This window comes from Ctenocephalides felis, unplaced genomic scaffold (assembly GCF_003426905.1).
Source record: "Ctenocephalides felis isolate EL2017-DRISC unplaced genomic scaffold, ASM342690v1 CF-g0.4_SCAFFOLD_00845, whole genome shotgun sequence".
NCBI lineage: Eukaryota > Metazoa > Arthropoda > Insecta > Siphonaptera > Pulicidae > Ctenocephalides > Ctenocephalides felis.
Genome location: NW_020536999.1, coordinates 71,003,872 through 71,026,704, shown reverse-complemented (window position 1 = coordinate 71,026,704; position 22,833 = coordinate 71,003,872). Strand labels below are relative to the sequence as shown.

Below are 22,833 nucleotides of genomic sequence, written 5' to 3'. Positions count from 1 at the left end.
TAGAGAAATTTTCGATTTCCTCCCAAAAAGCCTGTAAGAATGTTTTATTTTTAGTTGGATTTGTTTCTCTTTATTTTCAATGTGTGTTCTCCATGTCAATTTGGAATAGATATGCATGCCTAAATATTTAACAGTGTTGCATAGTCGAATTATTGACAGATGACAAATAGACTGGCGGTGTGGAATCCTTGGAAAATCATTGGGATGATGTTCTGACAATCTCTGCAACATAAGTATTTCTAAAATCTTTGATAATATCGATAATAGACTGGTAAGACGGTAGAAACTAGCAGTGTGATGTTTTTTGTTTAGTTTAGCGATCATATTGATTTCTGCAGTCTTCCAGGCTGTGGGCCAATAATTATATTGAAAGATGGCGTTGAAAATATTTGTTATAAATAAAATGCGTTTTATAGGATATCACCACCAATGATAAATTTATTACCTAATTGTGAGAAAAATGAAGAATACTGAGAACAAGAAATTTTTAATCTTGGTGGACAATAAACAGCAGAAACATAAAAATTATATGAATTTGTTTCAACAGAGTTTTTAGTTGCTTGTAGAGAATCATTACAAATATTTGGTAGAGCAAAATGCTTTATATTAGTGTAGTTATAAATTTTGAAGTAGATTTTTTTTGTAAAGTGTGATTTTGAGATTATAAAGATATCTACCAAGTTGAATTTTAAACATAATTCTACTTCATTTTTGTAAGGTAATAAACCGTTGGCATTCCATTCAGCAATTTCAATTATTTTTGCCATTGTTTATGTTGTTGACTAACGTGGATAACGTATTTCTCATAATGGTGTTGCATGAGCTGATTGAATAAAGATTTAAATTCTAAAATAAATGTCGCTGGAGTGCCAAATTCGGGATTTGATGGAGAATTATTAGAAACAGAAAAATTATTTTTTGTTATGTCTGCATAGGATGAGTCATAACTTGTTGGTTTTAAGGCCAAAGAAATGTTTAAATTGCTAGGATATTTAAAATTTTTGTCTAATGGATTTGGATTTATGACTGATTGATTTAATAGAGTTTTGTTTCTTTGTTTTTCAATTTTTTGGAAGTAAGTGCAACCGCATTAGTTAGTTGAATGAGCACCTTCGCAAAAATAACAACATGCCGGACCATTCGGGGTTTTGGTGCAAGCTTTTGTATGATGATTAACACGGCATTTTAGGCAAGCAAATAGTTTATTGCAGTATGGTGTGACTAAAGAGTTGACAACATTGTATTATGTTAGATTTTCTTGGTGATTCGATGCTTAATTTGTAGTTGAATAATATGTAAATATTATAAATATTTCTGTTATTTCTGCTTGGTTCCTGATCAACAAAAACATATTGGGTATGTTGCGTACAACATGTCTCTGTTTTGATAGTTCTAATTTAATTAAATCTGTACTTGTTGAAAAGTGTACATTTCTGAAAATAACCCTATAAGCATTTTTTATTTTAATTGATACGTATAATATACAGCGTTAGTTTTCTTTAGATGTCTGGATAAAGCTCAAATATGATCTACAGAATTATATATAATTGTAAATGTATTGTTAGCTAAACTTTTTAGGAAATATGGATCGTGCGGAATTATTTCATCTAATTAATTAGATAATTATTTATTTATTTATTTATTTATTTAATATTCGCCAATCGGCTATATACAGTTAATTATATAGTAATGTAGCATAATAATGTTAAACCATGTTATTTTTACAAACACACATACGGGCATCTATTCATACACTAGTACATACATATGTCCGCACATGCACTTATATGTAGACTCAAACACACTAGTAATGCTAACAAATTCTAATAAGTATTATTCCTTTTGACAATCTTGATAAATGTATTATGTGATGAATTAAAAAAGTTTAGTTTTGAGCACTGTTCGTTGACCACCATTGCTACTCTGTTTATTGGACCGTTCAATATATAGTTTTTCGTCCTTTGTCTGCACAATACGGTTTGTTCTTAATCCTTGTCTAGGGCATATCAAATTAATTGTTTCTAGAATCTCAGGGGAATCAATTGAGCCATTTACTATATTATAAAAAAAGAAAAGATCAGTAATTTGTTGTCGTTTGCTTAAGTTATTGTCCTCGCATTTCAGTAAAAAAAAATCGCTTTCATGTGCACTAATTCTTTTCGATCGCGCAAAGTGCTTAAGGTATTTTTCAAATTTCCTTTGCACTCTATCAAGTTTGTGGCTTGATAATTCAGTGTGAGGTGTCCAAACTATGGAGTTATATTCTAGAATAGGCCTGACGAGTGTGGAGTACAGAGTATGTACTCTGTACTCCACACTATGTAGTGTGTCTATACTGTGGAAATCTCAACCACTCCTGATGATGAAGCTAAGTGTTTTTATGGCTTGAAGGGAAATTTTGTTAATATGCTGTGAGAAGTTTAACTTGATGTCAAAAATAACTCCAAGGTCTTCTATAGAAGTCACTGAATTTTTGGTTTTCTATATAGTAATCTTGTTGAATTGAATTGTGGGATCGAGATAGTATCATTATTGCGCATTTTTTAGCATTTAACTTAAGTTTATTACTTATACACCAGTTGTTTAATTGCACAATGTCTTGTTGTAACGATAATCTATCATCATCACAATTTATAGTTTTATAGATTTTGAGGTCATCTGCGTATAAAAGGTAATCAGAATTAAAGTCAGCGCCTATGTCATAAAAATATTGAATAATATTGGTATGATCCTTGCGGTACACCAGATATCGCTTCGTATTTTTCAGATAAATGGCCATCTAGTCTCACCTGTAGATGCCTGCCTGTTAAGTAAGATCTAAACCAGTCTAATATTTTGCCCCTGACCATACCGTTGTAGCTTACTTAACAAAATATTGTGATCGACGAGATCAAACGCTTTATTGAAGTCTGTGAAATTGTATGGACATCCATGCCGTTGTTCATTGCGCCTAATATTTGTTCTGCATATAATAGTAGATTTGTTGTTGTAGATCTGCCACCACAAAAGCCATGCTGTTTTGTGGTTATGATATTTTTGAAAGACCACTACAATTTTGGTAGCACTAATTTTTCGAACAACTTAGAAATAGCAGATTGGATACAAATGGGACGATAGTTATCGGCTGTTGTTTTAGATTCAGATTTATAAATTGGTGTTATATAAGCTGATTTCCAAGCTGACGGGAAACTACAGTGTTGTAAGGATTTAGCAAAGATGTGTGTGAGTGGTTCACAGAGGCTGGCGGCGCAATTCATGACAAGTGTGTTAAGTAATCCATCTGGACCGGTTCCTTTTCTCAAATTTAATTTTAACAGTAGATTATATACTTCTTCAAAACTCACATCTACGTTTGAGAGGTCGGGGTCGATGGTATTTGCTCCCTCCTCATATTTGTTAGATGTAGTTTTATTAATGCTAGATGAATAAGTACTTTTGAAAAAGATGCAAATAGGTTCGCAATATTTTCTTCTTCATAAGCCACTAAACCATTCCAAGTCAGAGTGTCAGGTGTATTTAAATTTTTTTTCTTTCTTTCACAAATGTCCAAAATTTAGTACTGTCAGATTTAATTTTATTTTCCATTTTAGTAATGAAGTTTTCATAATACTGCTTGCTCAATTTCTTGAAATCATACCTTAGTGGGCAGAATTCATTATATATGGATCTGAACATATTTTTCTTGTACACTGTATGAGTTTTTTTTAAGTTTAATGGTGGATATGAGTTCTTTTGAGAACCATCTGGGATAATTAGTGTTTTTGCAGGATAGGAGCGGAACAAACTGTAATAAACCATTATTTATTAATTTATATAGTTTATCTACGTCTGGTATAAATCAATCCAATTAGTGTTAAAAAATATTCATTCAGGCCAGCATATTCTGCTATATTAAATTGGTATGTAGGAGTCTTTTTCGGAGGGAGATGTTTTTGGGTGTTGATGTTTATGGACAAGACTGGGTGATAAGCGTCCTCATGAGTTAAAGCATGAGAACGCTCTACAGTTGTGTGTATATTACTGAAGCACAAGTAAAACGTTTTCCACTATGATTTTAAATGTTGTTAAATTGCCGATAGTTTAGTAGTGACAACTCTTCATAAACCAAGCACGAACAATGCTCTTGCTGTAGGCTGCTGGGTAAATTATAATCACCTGCGATTAATAAACTTGCTTTTGTGTATTTCTCGGATATTGATGCTATTGCAGATATATGCTCTTCATAAAATTCTACAGTTGATTTAGGAGGTAGGTAAACACAGCAGATAATTAGGTCGTGTGGTGCAGTTTTAACTTTCACAAAGACTTGTTCAATATTATTATTAGGAAGTGCAATCAACTCCGCTTCACTGCCACGAATACACCACCACCTCTTTCATTTTTATCACTGCTTTGATCTCTATCGCACCTAAAAATCGCATATGTGTTGTCGATTACCTCGCCATCAGCAATATCAGACTTTAGCCATGACTCTGTAACACAAATTACATCACTCACACCCACAGAAGATGACGCTCGAAATGTGTTCAGTTCTGTTCTAAGAACCATGGTGTTCTGATAGTAGATTGATAAGCCGCGTTCAAGATGTTCATTCCTGCGATGACCCGCGAAAGGAGTGTAGCTTCACTATTTTAGGAACACCGTTTATATATTTGGTCGTTTTGTCTGCATTTTCTATATCTGAGTATAATTCGTTTCGCAGCATTTTCAGATGACTTAATTGTCTGGGCGTCATGTCATTTATATCTTGAATTCCGTAAATAAGTATTCGAGGTAGCTTACTAATTGGAGCCGGTTTAACTAAGTTATCATCAATTGCTGTGTCTATTGATCTCGGCCTGGTGCCATATTATTAACTTCACTAACAGCTTCAACATTAGCACTGTTTGACAATATGTCCTCTCTGATGGGGATCATTTTTATAAAAACTTTACCTGCGTTCAGAGGCAGGGTGCACCTAGTCCTAGTAATTAAAACTGTTATTTACTGACAGAACAATTAAAAGATTTAACTAGAAAATATTTAATTGTTCTTTAACTCTAGAAAATATTTAACTGTTCTGATCCGTGCGCCCAAAAACGTGAACAAAAAACGTGGACACACAAAACACACACACACATTCATTTTCTGAGGTGTGCCAAAATGTTCAGAAACCCTAAAACGTGAAGATATGCAAAAATTTTCATATTAGATTTTTGGCCCATTACTATAACTTACGCTACGGGAAGTTAATTAGATTAGAAGATAAATACCTGTCAAAAGAGACAACGTATCCGGACCCACGTAGAGGGAAAAGTTCAGGGCAGGAGACCACTGCGGCCTACAAACAGAAAATAGACAATTTTAAACAATATATACGTATAATATGAATTTTTATTATAAATTAAATTTAATTTTCAAACAAAACCTTAACTTTTTCTTCCAATGCTTGACACCGTACTAAATATGTGAATTATATGTAGAAATATTTAAAAACTAAATCCACATAGTCAAGAGCTGAAAGAACAAGGATATATATTATTATAATGTATACAAAGGGAATGCACGCATAGCATACTAAAATCAACAAATGTGAAAACAGATGAATTCATTGAAGAGATTAAAATAAAAAAAACTAGTGGGGTGTATGGCATCGTGCCTTAAGGCAAATTGCTGGAACTTCAAGTACCGTAACGAAATGTTCAAGGAATACTGAATGTTTTCAATTAGATTATTATTAATATTGTAACATGGTCTAATATTTATCAGAATTATATAAACTGAATTGCGAAGTTGAAATTATTTGTTTAAAGTATATTAGAACTATATTTAGAATTAAAAATAAAATCTGAATTATTTTCGATATACAAAAAATTTTTTTTTGAAAAAAAAAGTTGAAACAAAATTTTTTTTCAAAATCAATTATTTTGTTAAGACAAGCAGAAAGTTCTTTGAATCATTTCAATCGGACGCTTAGTTCTCTCAAAAACTGCGATTTTTTACATATTTAGCTCCGTATCTTTGAAATTCTCCCAATCTCCCAATCATTACTATTTGAAGGTTTTTTAGATCATTCAAATCGGATACTCCGTTCTCTCAAAAAGTCAATTTCTATATTCTGCATTCTTTGCTCCGTATCTCCAAAACGGCTGGACTTGCCTTTGCCAAAAACTAATCAGCACTTTTCGCTATCAATAGGAATCGAAGGTTTTTTGAACCATTCAAATCGGTTGATCAGTGCGCCCGAAAACGTGACTGGAAATTTGTATCCATACATACATACCCACACACACACACACATCCATTTTTTCTGAGGTATGCCAAAATGTTCAGAAACCTTCAAAACGTCGAGAACTGTAAAAATTTTCAATTTCGATTTTCGGCCCATTACAATAACTTACCCTACGGGAAATTAATGATAAACAAAAAATGTTATAAATTATTAATGAGGTTTACATAAGAGTCGTAAAAAATATTTTATGAGGATGCAAAACAGCACCAATAGTCGGTGACGTTAACGCATGAACGGTACACTGGCGTAGTAGACAAACTAATGTAAGAGGTAAATCACTAGATAAACCAAAATGCAGCAGTTGACCCACTCTTACCAGACAAACAGTATGGTAATACTGCCAAGTAAACAATTGTTGAAACCAGATAGACAGGCGGCGTGCAAAGAAGTAGCTACATTAGATATCAAAAATGCTTTTAGTTCCTCAAACTGGGATTGCATTATAAATGCACTCCGTGACAAGATCGGCAGTGCACTTTTGTAATATAGTCGCTAGCTACCTTGCAGACAGAATACTGATGTACGATTCACGGGATGGTACAAAAAAATATAATATAACCGAAGGTATGCCGTAGGGCTTTGTTCTAGGCCCTTCTCTGTGGAAAATTATGTATGATGGCCTTTTGAGACTGGAATATTATTCATTTGAATATATAAGAAATATGAAATAAAATATTATTAAAAAACTGTTAAAACCAGCCAAACCTAGCTTTCCGACTCTCACATCATGGACAAACACCAATAATAATATATGTTATAATTTTTAAAAAAATGTTCAGACTGCTATGTTTTTTTTTTATAAATAATTGTAGAAACATATGCATCAATAATAATCAGTAATTGAGTAGTAATATGAGAATAAGAAATTGAGTAGAAATCTCACTTTAATCTATTTTATGTTACTACTTTCTAATATATATATTGTATATTTAATTCATTTTATATCACTAACATTATGCCATATACCATTTTCATTTTTATTCATTTTATTGCATATCTAATAAAACGAATTGGATAAAGCAATAACGCGTGTAACTGGTAGGATATGGGCGACGGACACGACAATAAGTTATTGAAAGATATTAATATATATAATTTAAATATTTAAACCATCGAATGCTGCTCCTGACTCAAATGACGACTAGGTTATTGCATTTGGTTTAAGCATATGTGGTGAGTGGGTTCATGGATTACGCTCTCGATAACTTTTGAGTACTATCGACGAAAACTATCGATATCGACAAATATTGTTCAAATTTCTAAAATCGGGCAATTCCGACGGATATAAAATGGCGGTGCAGGCACTAGTAGCTCTCTACCGTTTGATTCAGTTTATTCAGTTTGATTCAGTTCTATTTAGTTGTTAGTTCAGTACATCGTTCAATAGTTTAGTTCAGTCATCCTATTCTTTTAGTGTATTACTGGTTTGCATTCTATTGTGTGTCAAGTTTTTCTACTTATTGTTATCATTTTGTTCGAATTCATTCTCAACATCACAACCCGACCACGCTGATATTTCCAGATCCCTTCAAGTAGCTGCCGGCTTGGACTTCAAAACTTACAGATAACATTTCTATTCAATATTAATATTAGTTCTTATTCTTTTGATTTATATAAAATTTATTAGAACATGTTTTTAGTTTTACTGCAAAGTTAATTTATTCACTACAGGCAGATCAACGAACGAAAAACAAAGTTATCTTTCTAGAAGTTAAAAATTACTTGAACCTAGTCAAATCAACGTAACGAGAAAAAATGCAATTCGCGGCAGATCAACAAACGAAAAACAAACTTAAAGATTACTTGAAACTAGCCAAATCTTGCAGCGTGACCAAACTTCCCATTTCCTTCAAGTCCTGGGCTAGGTCCTTGGCAAGAGGTCCCTCGCTGAGAGCGCGTCCTCCTGTTTTCGCGATTACTTTCAATGTTTCGCAGATACATGCTGCTGGTTTCACAAAACTGCCGGCTGGCAAAAAATCGCCTGTCAGGGGATCCACAAACATGCCACTTGAAATAAAATAAGACAAAATATATTAGTTGAAATGAAGTGGAACTTCTCTATTTAATAAATTATTCAAATTTTAGGAATTACTAAAATTAAAATCGGATTTTTTTTATTGACATATTATTTTCATATCTCAGTCAGTGATGCCTGCTACAAGAGATTATGAAACAATTTTCATATTCCATATATACATATTATTCATATCTATTTCATTCTACATTTATAAGTCTTATATTTAAATATATCGTCAATCTCTTTCATCTTCAATTTCTTTATAATATATATATATATATATATATATATATATATATATATATATTTGAGTTTTTGTTATCAATGGTCATCTTGATTTCGATCGGAAGTTCATTATATATTTTACTTGCGCTCTAAATGAAATTTTCTTTTTTCTATTATGTTCAATATGAAAAAATTTTCGTGTTGTCTAGTGTAATGTGCATGTATATATTGATTTCTATCTAATGTTGTACTTGATTTTAACTTCCGGTAGGGTAAGTTATAGTAATCGAAAAAATCGAAAATAAAAATTTTTCTATATCTTTACTAGGGTTTATATAAAAATCAACATTTCAGAAAACCTGTTTCCAAACTGTATATTTCACAGAAAAGCGGTTTTAGCGTCACATAAAATTATCGGATATTTTAACAATAAGTATGAATTTTGTTTACATTCGCTTCGATATTACGTCCCTATGCAGTTAAAGAAGCACGATTGCTTTGGAAAAATGTTCAGACTTTCAAAATATTTCAAAATAAAAAAAAACTTTTTTTCTCAAAAAGTCTTTATTCCAAAAAAAAGAATTTTTTTTTAAATTTATAGTTTCTCAAAAATCTATTTTTTTCAAAGTATAATTTTTAACTGTTAATCTTTTAAAAAAAAATTTTTTTTGATGCGGAAAGTTCCAGCAATTTGCCTTAAGGCACAAGTAACGAGTTTTCTATACTGTTCTGGCGCTGATACATTAATTTTGACTATGTCATTTAGCATTGATTTAGTGATATATTCCTTTGTGTTGAGTATTTGAGTATTTATGTTAAGTCACTAATCATTTTCGCAAAGTTATCTACATTATACACAAATACTGGCGGTGGCCTTTGGACCTTTGTAGTGTTCTCGTTCTGTGTATTCGTTGTTGAAGCTGGTATGCTAAATCTGTTCTATGGTACTATTAATATTCCATTGTTTAAATTATCTTCGGTTGAGTCACGTCTTCTTTTATTTCTTCTGACGTATTGCCACGGAGCCGACGTGGTTGTCGAGTTCCATGTCGCTAACGACAGTATTTTTTCTTTGTTCATGAATTATTGACTTATTAATTAGCTATTGTTGTTATTGTAGCTGTTGTTATTGTTGCATCTGATGTTGATGTTGCAGCTCTTGTTGTTGTTGCAGCTGTTGTTGCTGCTGTAGCTGTTGTTGTTGCTGCAGCTGTTGTATATACGCACCTTGTTCGTGGGTATTCACCTAGTTAATTGCTGTTGTTGTAAATACGCATTTTGATCGTAAGCATTTGACATAATAATTTGCTGCTGCTGCTGTTGTTGTTGTTGTTGTATCCGATGTTGTATAAACGCACTATCTGTCATTCAAGTGTCGTTCAAGACATTTTGTGTTTCTATTAACGGTAAGATAGATTTTCCATTATCTTGATGTTGCATTATATTGTTTATATTAATACAACTATTTAATTTACTATAACACTATAACAAATCACAATACTAAATGGTTTGGTTGTTTATACCATCCGAACTGGTTGACTGCTCACGCTAGTCTATAAATATTTGTTTCTGTCTGTAAGAATTTGGTGGGTATTAAATGTGGAAGATTGATTATATAATATTTTTAAATTCTCGTATGTTAAGTTATTGTAATCGTCTAAAAATCGAAATTGAAAATTTTTGCATTTCTTCGCGTTTTGAAGATTTCGATTACTATCGATAGAGAGATGTGCTGATCCTGCCGCTTCGAAAATATGGAGCAAAGAGTGCAAAAAATAGAAATCAAGTTTTTGAGAGAACAAAGAATCCGATTTGAATGATTCAAAGAAATAATCAATTCGTAATAACGGGGAGAAGTGGTGATTAGTTTTTGGTACAGCCAGGTCCAATCGTTTCAGAGATACTGAGCTAAGAGTAAAAAAAATGGAAGCTTTTGAAAGAATTAAGCATCCGATTTGAATGAAAAAAATCTGTTTGTGTTGACGAAACGATTGCTTTTGGTAAATTGCTAATATTTTTTTTGTATATCGAAAATAATTCGGATTTTAATTTTGATTCTAGCTGAAGTTTTAAAGCTCACTTATATACTTCAAATAAATAAATTTAACTTTGTATTTATATATATATATATATATATATATATATATATATATATTAGACAATTTCCCTCATTTTATCTTCGATTGATTAAGTTTTGCTTATATACTTTTCTGTAAACATAAAAAAAAATTAATATTCCTCGAATATTTTATTACTGTACGGGAAGTATCAGCAATTTGCCTTAAGCCACGACGCCATACACCACTAGTTGTGACTTTATTTATTAGTCTTTGTACGTCATTTACGTTTGGCTCCATATTGGTATTCCGTACAAAATTATAGGCATTATATGCGCTTTGAGGATTAGTTTCTCTTTTTTTGACGAAGGAGTGGATGCTTTTCAAAAATCTCATTAAAGCCGCTATCTTCTTTATCATTTCATTTATATGTTTTGTCTATGTTACCATTTCATGTATTATTAGGCTCAGGTATTTTATGTATTGCACTTCTTCTATCTCTATATTATTCATTATAATGTTTATTTTAGTATTTTCCTTATATTATTTCGTTTAAAATGTATATTTTTTCTAGTCTTTCTTTGCCTTTGTCTGCATAAATTATGACAGTATCGTAGGCGTATAGGATGTATTTTCCCTCTATTTTTGCCTCTTGAAGATTGTTCGTATATATGAGATATAATAAAGGTCCTAATACTGAACCTCGTGGAACTTCACAGTTTATTTTGCTCCTATTTCTTGTGACATTGGTCCGTACCTTGATCCGCACTGCATCTTCTGATGGGAATTCTTTAATAATGCTGAATGGCAAACCTTCAAATCTCAGCTTTTCTAGTTTAATAATTAATAAATTGTGATCCACTGTATCAAAAGCTTACTTTAAGTCAATAAATATCGATACTGTATGCTTATTCTCTTCAAGGTGCTGACTTATTTTTAATTCAACAATGCATCTCGAGTATTTGATGACGGCAATAGCTTGCTTTATTAACAACTCGTTTTTGGTGGCATGAAAATATGTCATTTGAATGCAAAAAGCTTTCGCAAGTACTGATATTATATTTTATAAAACAAATACATTAACAAATATTTATTTTTGTTAATCAAGACTTCAATGTCTTATTTACAAAATGGATATGTGCAAAAAAGAAAAAATACAAAAAATACAAAAAATTCAGTATAAAATGAAAAAAGTTAAAATAAAAATAAAATAAAAATAGTGATACAAAAATAGTAGCATAAATGAACTATGACGTGATGATGTATGCCGCGTACTAAGCCATATATATATATATATATATATATATATATATATATATCTAATTTGAGTTGAAAAGTCAGGCCTTACATCAATAAAAATAGTATGAGAGTTTTGAGTATAGAAATTATCAGGTATTATTTTTATTTGGCCGAAAAATCAAAAAAACAAAACAAAATGTTTTCATATAAAACATTTCTCCAAATGTGGTAACGAAATTGATTCAGACGTGGGAAAAAATTGATATTCCAATTATGGAGAAACGAAGTATCGCTAGAAAATTGAACCGATTGATTGATAAATATAAAAGTACAAATAAAAGCAAGTCTACCCAAGCATCATTTCAGGAGTTTGTAGAATCCACGAAAGAATTATTTTATATTGGAAAATGCAAATGCCATTTGCAAAGAATACTGTGTTCCTGCGGACTGATCCCAGCACACTTACAAGCGTTTGTGATGGATCAACATAATGAGAGGAAATCTACGATACCAGAATATGTTATAAAAATTGTAGATAAAGTATCAGCATCTACAATAACTAGCGATATTACTCCAGGTGAGACATATACTCCAGATGTTGGTTTTGAGTTTAAAAGCAGTTTGGAAAGTTCACAAAATACTTCTCATATAAAACGTGGACCATATAGTCGAAGATACAAAGCTCCAAACTATGCCTTAATATGCGACAGATTTGCAATCTCTGATAGAGCTGGTTCTGCCGTGGTGACAGCAATCCTGAAAGACCTGGACATAAAGGATGATTGGGGCAATCCTGTCATTATGGATAAAAATAAAAGCGCTCGTGAAAGGCAGAAAAATAGGCAAGCTCTACACAAACGATATGATTTTTCTGAATTAATAGCATTTTCATTCGACGGCCGAAAAAATGAATCTATTACCATGGAAAAAATCGATAAAAAGTTTCACCCACGAATGATTAAAGAGGCGCATTTAATTATTTTAAAGGAACCGAATAGTCAATTGTTGGGTTACACAAAATTGGAAAATGAAGATTCGGAAAATAAAGTAATCAAATTGAACGAGTTTTTCGCTGATAAAGGAATAGCTCTCGATTCTTTGATAGGCATATGTTGCAATGGTAAACCAGCAAATACAGGCGTAAAAAATGGAATTTTACGTCGATTTGAAATTCAGTTAAATAGGCCTCTTCATTGGTTTGTGTGTCTTCTCCACTTTAACGAACTTCCACTTCGGCATTTATTTAACTATTTGGAAAAATCATTGACCACTGGACCACGAACAAAAACCGGAATATTAAGCAAACAAATTGAAACATGCGAAAATATACCGGTGAGTTATAACATATTTACTATTTTTTAGAACTTTATGTTCAAATTCAATATAATTTATTTTTTCTTATTTACTTCCAGCCGGTAACAGACTTTGAAACAATCCCACTTGAAAATTTGGCTGATTTAAGTCCTGTTGAATCGACAACTGACTCAAGTTATTTAATAAAAATAGCTAAAGCAGTTGCTTCTGGAGAAATATCGACAGACTTAGCTAACAAGAAATCGAGGCCAATAGCACATTCCCGATGGCTCACAAAGGCTAGTAGGTTACTTCGGTTATATGTAACTACTAATAAGCCATCCAAAAAATTGAAAATTCTGGCAAACTACGTAATGAAAGTATATATTCCAATGTACTTTAACATTAAATATTACAACTCTGTGGTGTACGGTAGTATATTATTTTATAAATTTATTAGACGCAATATTTAGACGAGAATTTAAGACAAATTGTGAACAATGTTGCTAAAGAAAACGCGTACTATGCTCACTCGGAAAATATTTCATTAGCAATGTTGTTCGATAATAAAAAGGAAATACGAGATTCAGCTATAAGAAAAATCTTATATTACCGTAATAATGTGGAAGACCTGACGCAATTGAGAGATTAACATCCGAAATAAATTTCGAATGCACCGACTATACTAATATGATAGATATGGACGATTATTCAAATATATTCGAACCAGCCTTCACGCTAAATATACCTCATGAACATCTAGTACAATATCTACAAAGCAATGAGTGCCCATGGAGTGACCCTAAAATTCCCGTCCACATTCAGGGAACTGAGAGACATGTTCAATTACTGGCTAACGTATCAAAACGCGTATTAGAGCGAAATCGCGATGGAGTTATGACTGCAACACTACAATCTCGTAAAAAGCATCCTCGACTGGAAAGCAAGCAAGATTTCAGATATTAGTTTTTTGTAATTGTATTAGCTAAATGTAAGAAATTTTATTTTAAATAAAAATATAACTTAAAGACATAAAAATGCATTATTTGAACCATTACATGTAAATAAATAATAGAATAAATATATGTTATTCCTAAAAACCCAAAAACAATATTTTTCTACAAAAGAAATTTGACCTGTTTCGATGCAAGATTCTAGGTTACGCTTTCTCGCTAATGTCCCCTAAAAGTTTTCACTAGTTTTCATAGATTTTCTCCGAAACGGTAAAAGATACAAAAAAACTTTGTTCGTACGAAAGATGCAGAATAAAATTACGAATAAAATGATATATAAATGGTTAAGTATGTTTCAAAATTTCAATGTTTTAAAATTTCAAGTCAGTTATCTCTATGGCAACTTTTCGGACACATCGCGCTTCAAGTCAGTTATCTCTATGGCAACTTTTCGGACACTTTGCGCTTCAAGTCAGTTATCCCTATGGTAACTTTTCGGATACATCGCGCTTCAAGTCAGTTATCCCTATGGTAACTTTTCGGATACATCGCGCTTCAAGTCAGTTATCCCTATGGCAACTTTTCGGATGTTTTGCGAAATAATATGTATAAATACTGAATATTTTGTTATAAAAGATTTCAAATATTTGTAGATTGAAAGTTATTGCTGATTTAGAGTATGATACAAAATTAAATAGAAATAGCACTTGCACGTATTTTGTACATTGACAACTTACACGTATTTTACATAATTGTCAACTTGCACGTGTTTTACATAATTGTCAACTTGCACGTATTCAAAAAGCCGAGAAATGTTTTTAACCTGTTTCGATGCAAGATTCTAGTTACGCTTCTTTGCTAATGCCCCCTAAAAGCTTACTTGATGTAGTTCGCGGTACGAGAGAAATGTTTTTAATCTGTTTCGATGTAAGATTCTAGGTTACGCTTCTTTGCTAATGCCCCCTAAAAGTTCACTTGTTCTAGTTCGCAGTACCCGAGAAATGTTTTTAACCTGTTTCCATGCAAGATTCTAGGTTACGCTTCTTCGCTAATGTTTCCTAAAAGTTTACTTGTTGTAGTTTGCGGTACCCGAGAAATGTTTTTAATCTGTTTCTATGCAAGATTCTAGGTTACGCTTCTTTGCTAATGCCCCCTAAAAGTTTATTTGATGTAGTTCGCGGTACCCGAGAAATGTTTTTAACCTGTTTCGATGCAAGATTCTGGGTTACGCTTCTTCGCTACTGCCCCCTAAAAGTCTACTTGATGTAGTTCGCGGTACCCGAGAAATGTTTTTAACCTGTTTCGATGCAAGATTCTAGGTTACGCTTCTTCGCTAATGCCCCCTAAAAGTTTACTTCATGTAGTTTGCGGTACCCGAGAAATGTTTTTAACCTGTTTCGATGCAAGATTCTAGGTTACGCTTCTTCGCTAATGCCCCCTAAAAGTTTACTTGATGTAGTACGCGGTACCCAAGAAATGTTTTTAACCTGTTTCGATGTAAGATTCTAGGTTACACTTCTTCGCTAATGCCCCCTAAAAGTTTAATGGATATAGTTCGCGGTACCCGAGAAATGTTTTTAACCTGTTTCGATGTAAAATTCTAGGTTACGCTTCTTCGCTAATGCCTCCTAAAAGTTTTCACTAGTTTTCATCGATTTTCTCCGAAACGGTAAAAGATACGAAAAAACTTTGTTCGTACGAAAGATGCAGAATAAAATCACGAATAAAATGATATATAACTTGATATGTGTCATAATACAGTTTTTATGAGAATTTTCAATTTTTTCTTTAAATTAAAAAATATTTTAAATTTTTCGCTGGCTTTAAATACATTTGCAAGTTATGCTTTTTTTACAATATTGTTTTAAATGATGTAAAAAGTTAAATTAGCGAGGTGCCTCAATATGCAAAAAATTGGCCCACTCTAATATATATATATATATATATATATATATATATATATATATATATATATAACCTAGTAGAAACGAATCTGAGCTGAATATGTTTATTACGTAAGCTAAATATTGTTTTCCAATATTGAGCCCATATGATTTTGTTAACTTTTGGCCAAACTCCGCTCAGATTCGGAATGGTAGGCAAATACGCGAATATGATATTTAGCTTATATGATTTGCTTAACATTTTTCCATATTACGCTCATATTCCGAATGTGAGAAGAATATGTAGAAATGATATTTATACCATATTGAAAAACATATATAAACCATATTCAAAATTATTGACCCTATATGCTGAAATATTAAATATTATTTAATTAATATTGAACAAACACCAATAATAAAAAAATTATGTATTCTGAGTAAATATATACATTTTTTAAATAGTCAATATATTGAATTTTATCAATTTTATTACAATTTTCAAATCATGATTCATGATTATAAATATATAATCAAATCATCATGATTATAAAATATATAATATTTAAAATATATTTAGTATCTATAATATAACATTTTGTGCCATAACTAATTTTATTACAGTCTACACCTTATTTTTCCTGATTATATAATATAAAATATTAAAAATATATTTAATATTTATGATATAACTTTTCGTGCCATAATTAATGTTTGTTTGTGTATAAGTACTAATCATTTGAGATATTAAGAGTTCACCTGTTTGTTCACTTGATTTTCCATGTTAGTGAGGTTATAACAAATTATTATTTAATATTATACACCATTGATTCTATTATTCACTACAATTTCACACACCAAGTTTCGTTTTTAATTTCACAAAATAATATTTCATCCACACATTTTAATTTTAATTAAAACTTTTATTAATTAAATAACTTATAATGAAAAAAATTATTAAATAACTTTTATTAATTTTATCACAGTTTACACACTATTATTATTGTTTATTACTTAAAGATTTAACAAATTTCTGGAACAACGATTCGAGAACTTTCTTGTGCCAAGCAAAGATAAAAAAACTTTGACCTGCTTTTTTATGTCTTTAAAAAATTTGTTATCTAGACCTTTTTACCCCATAGGCAGCGTAACTTAGAGCAACCAGGTAGCAAACAGGTTAAATGTCTTATTTTAATTTTAAAGGTATTTTACAGAATAATTACACTTTTAGCTAATGCGAAAACACTACCAACGGAAGAAAATTGTGGATTTTCAAAGATTTCTTTTATTGTGGATTTTCAAAGGTTACAGTTTATCTCGAGATAGTAAAGTCATCAGAATCAAGGTTATAGTTGGTTATACATCTTTTTCCCTCTACTTTTCAATTCTTTTTTAAACAATACTTAACTTTACTGGTTTTTGACACATTGCTGGTGGACCTTTTTAACCCCGGACCTTCATATATTACTATCTATTCTTCGATAAATTCTGCAAAATTATAACTGGAAAAATGTTATTCGGCAAAATGCCCCTTTGATCGATACCAAATTTAGGTTTTAAATTTTGAAAATATTTTATAAACACCAATGAGTATATAATTAAACAAGTGAGATCTATCAGAGCACCGTGTTTGAGAAAAATATGCCAAAAAGTGCATTTTCATATTAACTTGCAAAAAAGTTTAGTTTCTAATAACACTTGCAGCCCGTTTACTAACGTTTTTGTATATAAATGAAACTGCAAACAAAACTACCTACCACAATTTAATCATAATTAAATAATATTCATGTAAAACAACCTATTGAACGTAATTGAACATCATCTGTAAAAAACGTTTGACATTTCACGTATTAGCCACCGTCCATTGTTTTATTTAAATTACGCTTCTACACAAATTTTCAAATTAAAAATGTAAAGTTTCTACGCGATTCTGAAATAATATCTCACCTTTCTGACCATCTCTGGATTGGCACAAATTTTTCAAGACTAAGACTGGCCAAATCGGTTTAGCCGTTTTCGAGTTTTACCGAATCATTTGATCGAGAGCTCCATTTTTATATATAAGTTACATATATAAATATATATATATATATATATATATATATATATATATTTAATTATTTATGCGGAAATAGATATCAGTAAATAGATACCAGGCAGTACATCTATTATAACATTTTCCAGCGTCTTTAATGATAGTTAGCCTGTTTTCACGTTCCTTTAAAAACGTAATCTATAAATTATTAATGATATATATATATATATATATATATATATATATATGTATTAGGGTGGTCCTTAAAATGGTCATTTTCGAATTTCCTTGCTCCCAGGGGCTCAAATGGTTCCAAATAGATAAAAAAACAATTCTGTGAAAGTTTTTATGGAAAGAGCATGGAAAAAATTTTGAAAGTTAAAAAAAATGTTTTAGGTATAACTTAGCAACAAATGAATGAGTTTTATTCATTCATTTGTTCGCTAAATTACATCTAAAAAACATTTTTAAAATTTTTCCATGCTATTTCCATACAAAACTTTGATTGAATTGCGCTCTATCTAAACGTTAATATTAAGAGCTACAACTTTCAGAGAATTGTTTTTTATCAATTTGGAACCATTTGAGCCCCTGGGAGCAAGGAAATTCGAAAATGACCATTCTAAGGACCACCCTAATATATATATATATATATCTTCTATATATATAAAAATAAGTCGGGTTTTCCTTCCTGACGAAATAACTCCAGAACGCACGAACCGATTTCGACAATTTTGCATTCGTTGCAAAGGTCTCGGGCTCCGCAAGGTTTATAGCCAAGAAAATTAGTGGTGCATGGCATCGTACCCTAATGCAAATTGCTGGAACTTCACGCACCGTAATTAAAAATTCGAGTAATAAAAATAATCAATAATTGTTTTAAATAATTGCAAATAGATTATCTTCTATATATATATATAAAAATAAGTCGGGTTTTCCTTCCTGATCAAATTTTTCCTTTTCAAATATAAAACAAACGGTGGCGAAACGGAGTTCGCCGGGTTTGCTAGTATATATATATATATATATATATAATAATTATACATATAAAAAATTATATATATATATATATATATATATATATATATATATATAATTATACATATAAAAAATTATATATATATATATATATATATATATATATATAAAAGAGGATCGCTTTATGTGCTAACACTTATAACTCACGAACGGCTGAACCGATTTAGATGAAAATTGGCAGGGAGGTAGTTTAGAGCCAGGAGAAGGACTTAGGATACTTTTTATCCCTTTATTTCATTCTAATTCAAAATTAATTATTTTTAAACTATCCATGTAGTTTATTCAATCTATGATACTATCAATGATTTCATCCATGACATTTACATTCGATTGTCAACTGTCATTCGGTGTGTCTGTTTTGATACAAATATATTAATATGCATTTCTTAATGACCATTATTTGAAAATTATTACGTGAATAATATAAATATTTTAATCGCCACGGAAAATTAATACAAAGTGGCAAATAAATTAATTCTTAATAATAGCAAGCGATGCTAGATGAACGATGGGGAAATTTATTTCTTGAAAATGGGAATGTAATTATTTATATAATTAGGTATTTATGTATATTTGTTTATACGTATTTAAATAGAGTATTTGAGGTGTTTATATTATATATCAGCAATAAGCATAATCATCAACAAATCAATAAAAAAAAATATTCTGAAATATAGTTTCTTGACATAACCTCAAAATTTGTAATAAAAATGTAAATAGTTATACATTAATTGTTGTTAATTTGTAATATCTTTATACATATCTTATAAAATGTTTCAGGTGTTTACAACTAATTTGCATATATAAATTATCAGCAAATGTGCTTTGATTCAACAATAAAAAGGTCTAATTGAAGTAATCGACTACCTTAAGTTAACTATAGTGATAGAATATAAGTTTTTGGTTCTCATATATTATAACCCAGCTATAAACCTCACGGAGCCCCAGACCTTTCCAGCAAATGCAAAATTGTCGAACTCGGTTTGTGCATTCTGGAGATATATCGTCAGAACTTATAACTCAAAAAGGCTGAACGGATTTAACTGAAAATTGGCTTTGGTAAAGTTGGTAAAAGTTGGTCCAGAGCCAGGAGAAGGACATAGGATACCTTTTATCCCGTTCGACTTGGAATAACAATAAGCAAATGACAGCTATGTAATCACGTATGGATGACAATTCAATATTTGTAAGGAATTAATAATAAAATTATTTATTTTAAATAAATAATTAACAATTATAATATAATGATAGCGCCATTGCCCATTCGTATAAACAGTGAAGCGAACTATAAAAGTCAGTAAGGTTGACAAATCATATTTTTCTCAAACACAATGCTCTGAAAAAACTCATTTGTATAATTATGTACTCATTGGTATTTATAAAACCTTTTCTAGATTATTCAGATTTAGAACCTAAATTTGGAATCGATCAAAGGAACATTTTGTCGAATAGCTTATTTCCAGTTATAATTTCCTGAATTTATTCAAGAATGGATAGTAATATATGAAGATCCACGACCGAAGTGTCAAAAACCAGTAAAGCTAAGCATTGTTTAACAACAGTATTTGAATGTAAAGGGAAAAATATGTATAATCAGCTATAACCTTGACTCTTATGACTTTGGTATTGGGAGATAAATGGTAATCTTTGAAGATCCATAGTAAAAGTATTTTCTTCCATTGGTAGTTTTCTAGCAATTAGTTGAAAATGTAATTATTTTGTAAAATACCTTTGAAATTAAAATATGACATTAGACCTGCTTGCCACCTGGCCATTCCAACTTACCCCGTCTATGGGGTAAAAATGTCTAGATAACAAATTTTTGAAGGACAGCAAAAAAGCACATTTTTACAATGATGAAGTAGCTGGTAGTTTTACTGAATGTAGTCAGATAATTGTTCATTTGAAATGTGTCATTTGTTGTGATGTAATTGGTTTGATTTTCATAATAAAATTTATATTTGCTTAAAGTCAAATTGGACCTTTGTGCCTTGCCCTGTTCTACATATATACTTTTTATTAAATTTACTTTTATTCATCGAATATTACTAGAAACTTTTCAAAAAGCAGGTCAAAGAAGAGATACCTAAATCATTTTGTATCTCTCCTCGCAGAAATTTGAAAAATTGTATAAGCTCAATAGTATTATTTACAATTATACACAAAAACAGAATTCAAAAAAAATTTCAAAAAATTTGAAACGCATTCAATAATCGATTAAATGGAATTTGTAATGACTATATAAGTCGAAAGACCAACAAAGACTTGGATTGAATTATGCCATGTTTTCTATAGAAAGTGTATAAAACTTTCAGTTTGGTTGTATTAATAAAATATATACAAACTAATGGGGTTTATTATTTCTATAATACCTCATTGTATATAGCAATTCAAACAACACATCCTTACACAAAAAGTATTAATTTTTTAGATACTCTAGAAATTGTTTATAAAAGAACTTACTTAGCAAAACAACGTTTGCCGGGTCAGCTAGTATATATATAAATAAATATATATTTATATATATATATATATATATATATATATACATAATAAACGGCGAAGTTTTTATGCTAGGCTAGTGAGTCAAAAATCAGGTCACAATCTCTGCCGAATATTTTACGAAGTGTAATAGTTTAAAAATTAATAAACTTATTAATTTTGGTTAATAAATCGTTACCGATTTATTTACCAAACATAACTGCTGTATTTGGCCATAACTGAACGCAGCTGGGCAGAAAGAGAGAGCCGCATTTCTGCACAAGAGGTTCGCATCTTGTCGGCTAGCTAGCATCCCTTTATGTGCCACGCACACATTGATAAAAAGGATACGGGCTGAGAATAATCGACAATATTTTGTCGATTGAATCCACAATATTTTGTCAAGCGCAAATTTATTTTTATATATTTTCGATAATAATAATTTAAATATAACTGCGGCTAATATTGTATTTAATATTTGTAGTAATAATATTTGAATTATATTGTTACTATTTTAAATTTTATCAATGGCAAAACATATTTTATAATATTATATTTGAACATAACTTTATGAAGATATATAATATTATTATGATAATATGTCTATGCATGTGATATGTCTATGCATGAAAGTTTCATGGAACGATATAAAACACAAATAGATATATTATATTATATGATTAATAATTTCGGAAAGCAGATTTTACAAAAAAGTATATTTATTTATTCCATACCGATTCTACAAAATGATAAACCATATTTTCCTTCCCGATTGAGCAATACAAGAAAAAACGTATTCCACATTCGTTTTTTATTAACGAAATCTTAAATGATTTGTATGTGAATAATTCTATATTTCAAATCCTACAATATTAGTACACAGCTTATATTGAGCAATATGAATAAACCATTTAAAACTCATATTCAGCATGTCATATATAGCCCACATTCAGCAATATGGAAAAATCATATGTAAAATATATAATCAGCGACTCATATAGAACTCATAATTATCGCACATTTACCAATATGGAAAATTCATGTAAATCTAATATTTGTCGTCTCATATACAGCTCATATTAATCGCACATTGTGAACGCTGGCTAAACATTTCTAACATTGGCTACGCGTTTACATATTTAGCTTGTATTAAAAACACTTCCAGCTCAGATATATTTCTACTGGGGTATATATGTATATATATATATATATATATATATTGTAATATTTTGGCAGCCCAACCGTCGAATTAAAAAAAGATTAAATAACAAAATTATTTATTCCATTAAACGTTTCGACACTTGATGTGTGTCATCAATCAGTAATCCATAATCATAATCG

The 22,833-nt window shown here is 30.6% G+C and overlaps 1 protein-coding gene across 1 annotated transcript in view; it reads right to left on the bottom strand.

Moving 5' to 3' along the window:
• Positions 1 to 22,833, bottom strand: part of LOC113363998 (glutathione hydrolase 1 proenzyme-like) — a 343,961-nt gene that overhangs the window by 187,241 nt on the left and 133,887 nt on the right. Inside the window, exons 7-8 of the mRNA XM_026606462.1 lie at positions 8,075 to 8,278; positions 5,253 to 5,320 (exon numbers count right to left, since the gene is read on the bottom strand). Of these exons, the coding sequence (XP_026462247.1) occupies positions 5,253 to 5,320; positions 8,075 to 8,278 (272 nt within the window). The remainder of the gene's footprint in view (positions 1 to 5,252; positions 5,321 to 8,074; positions 8,279 to 22,833) is intronic.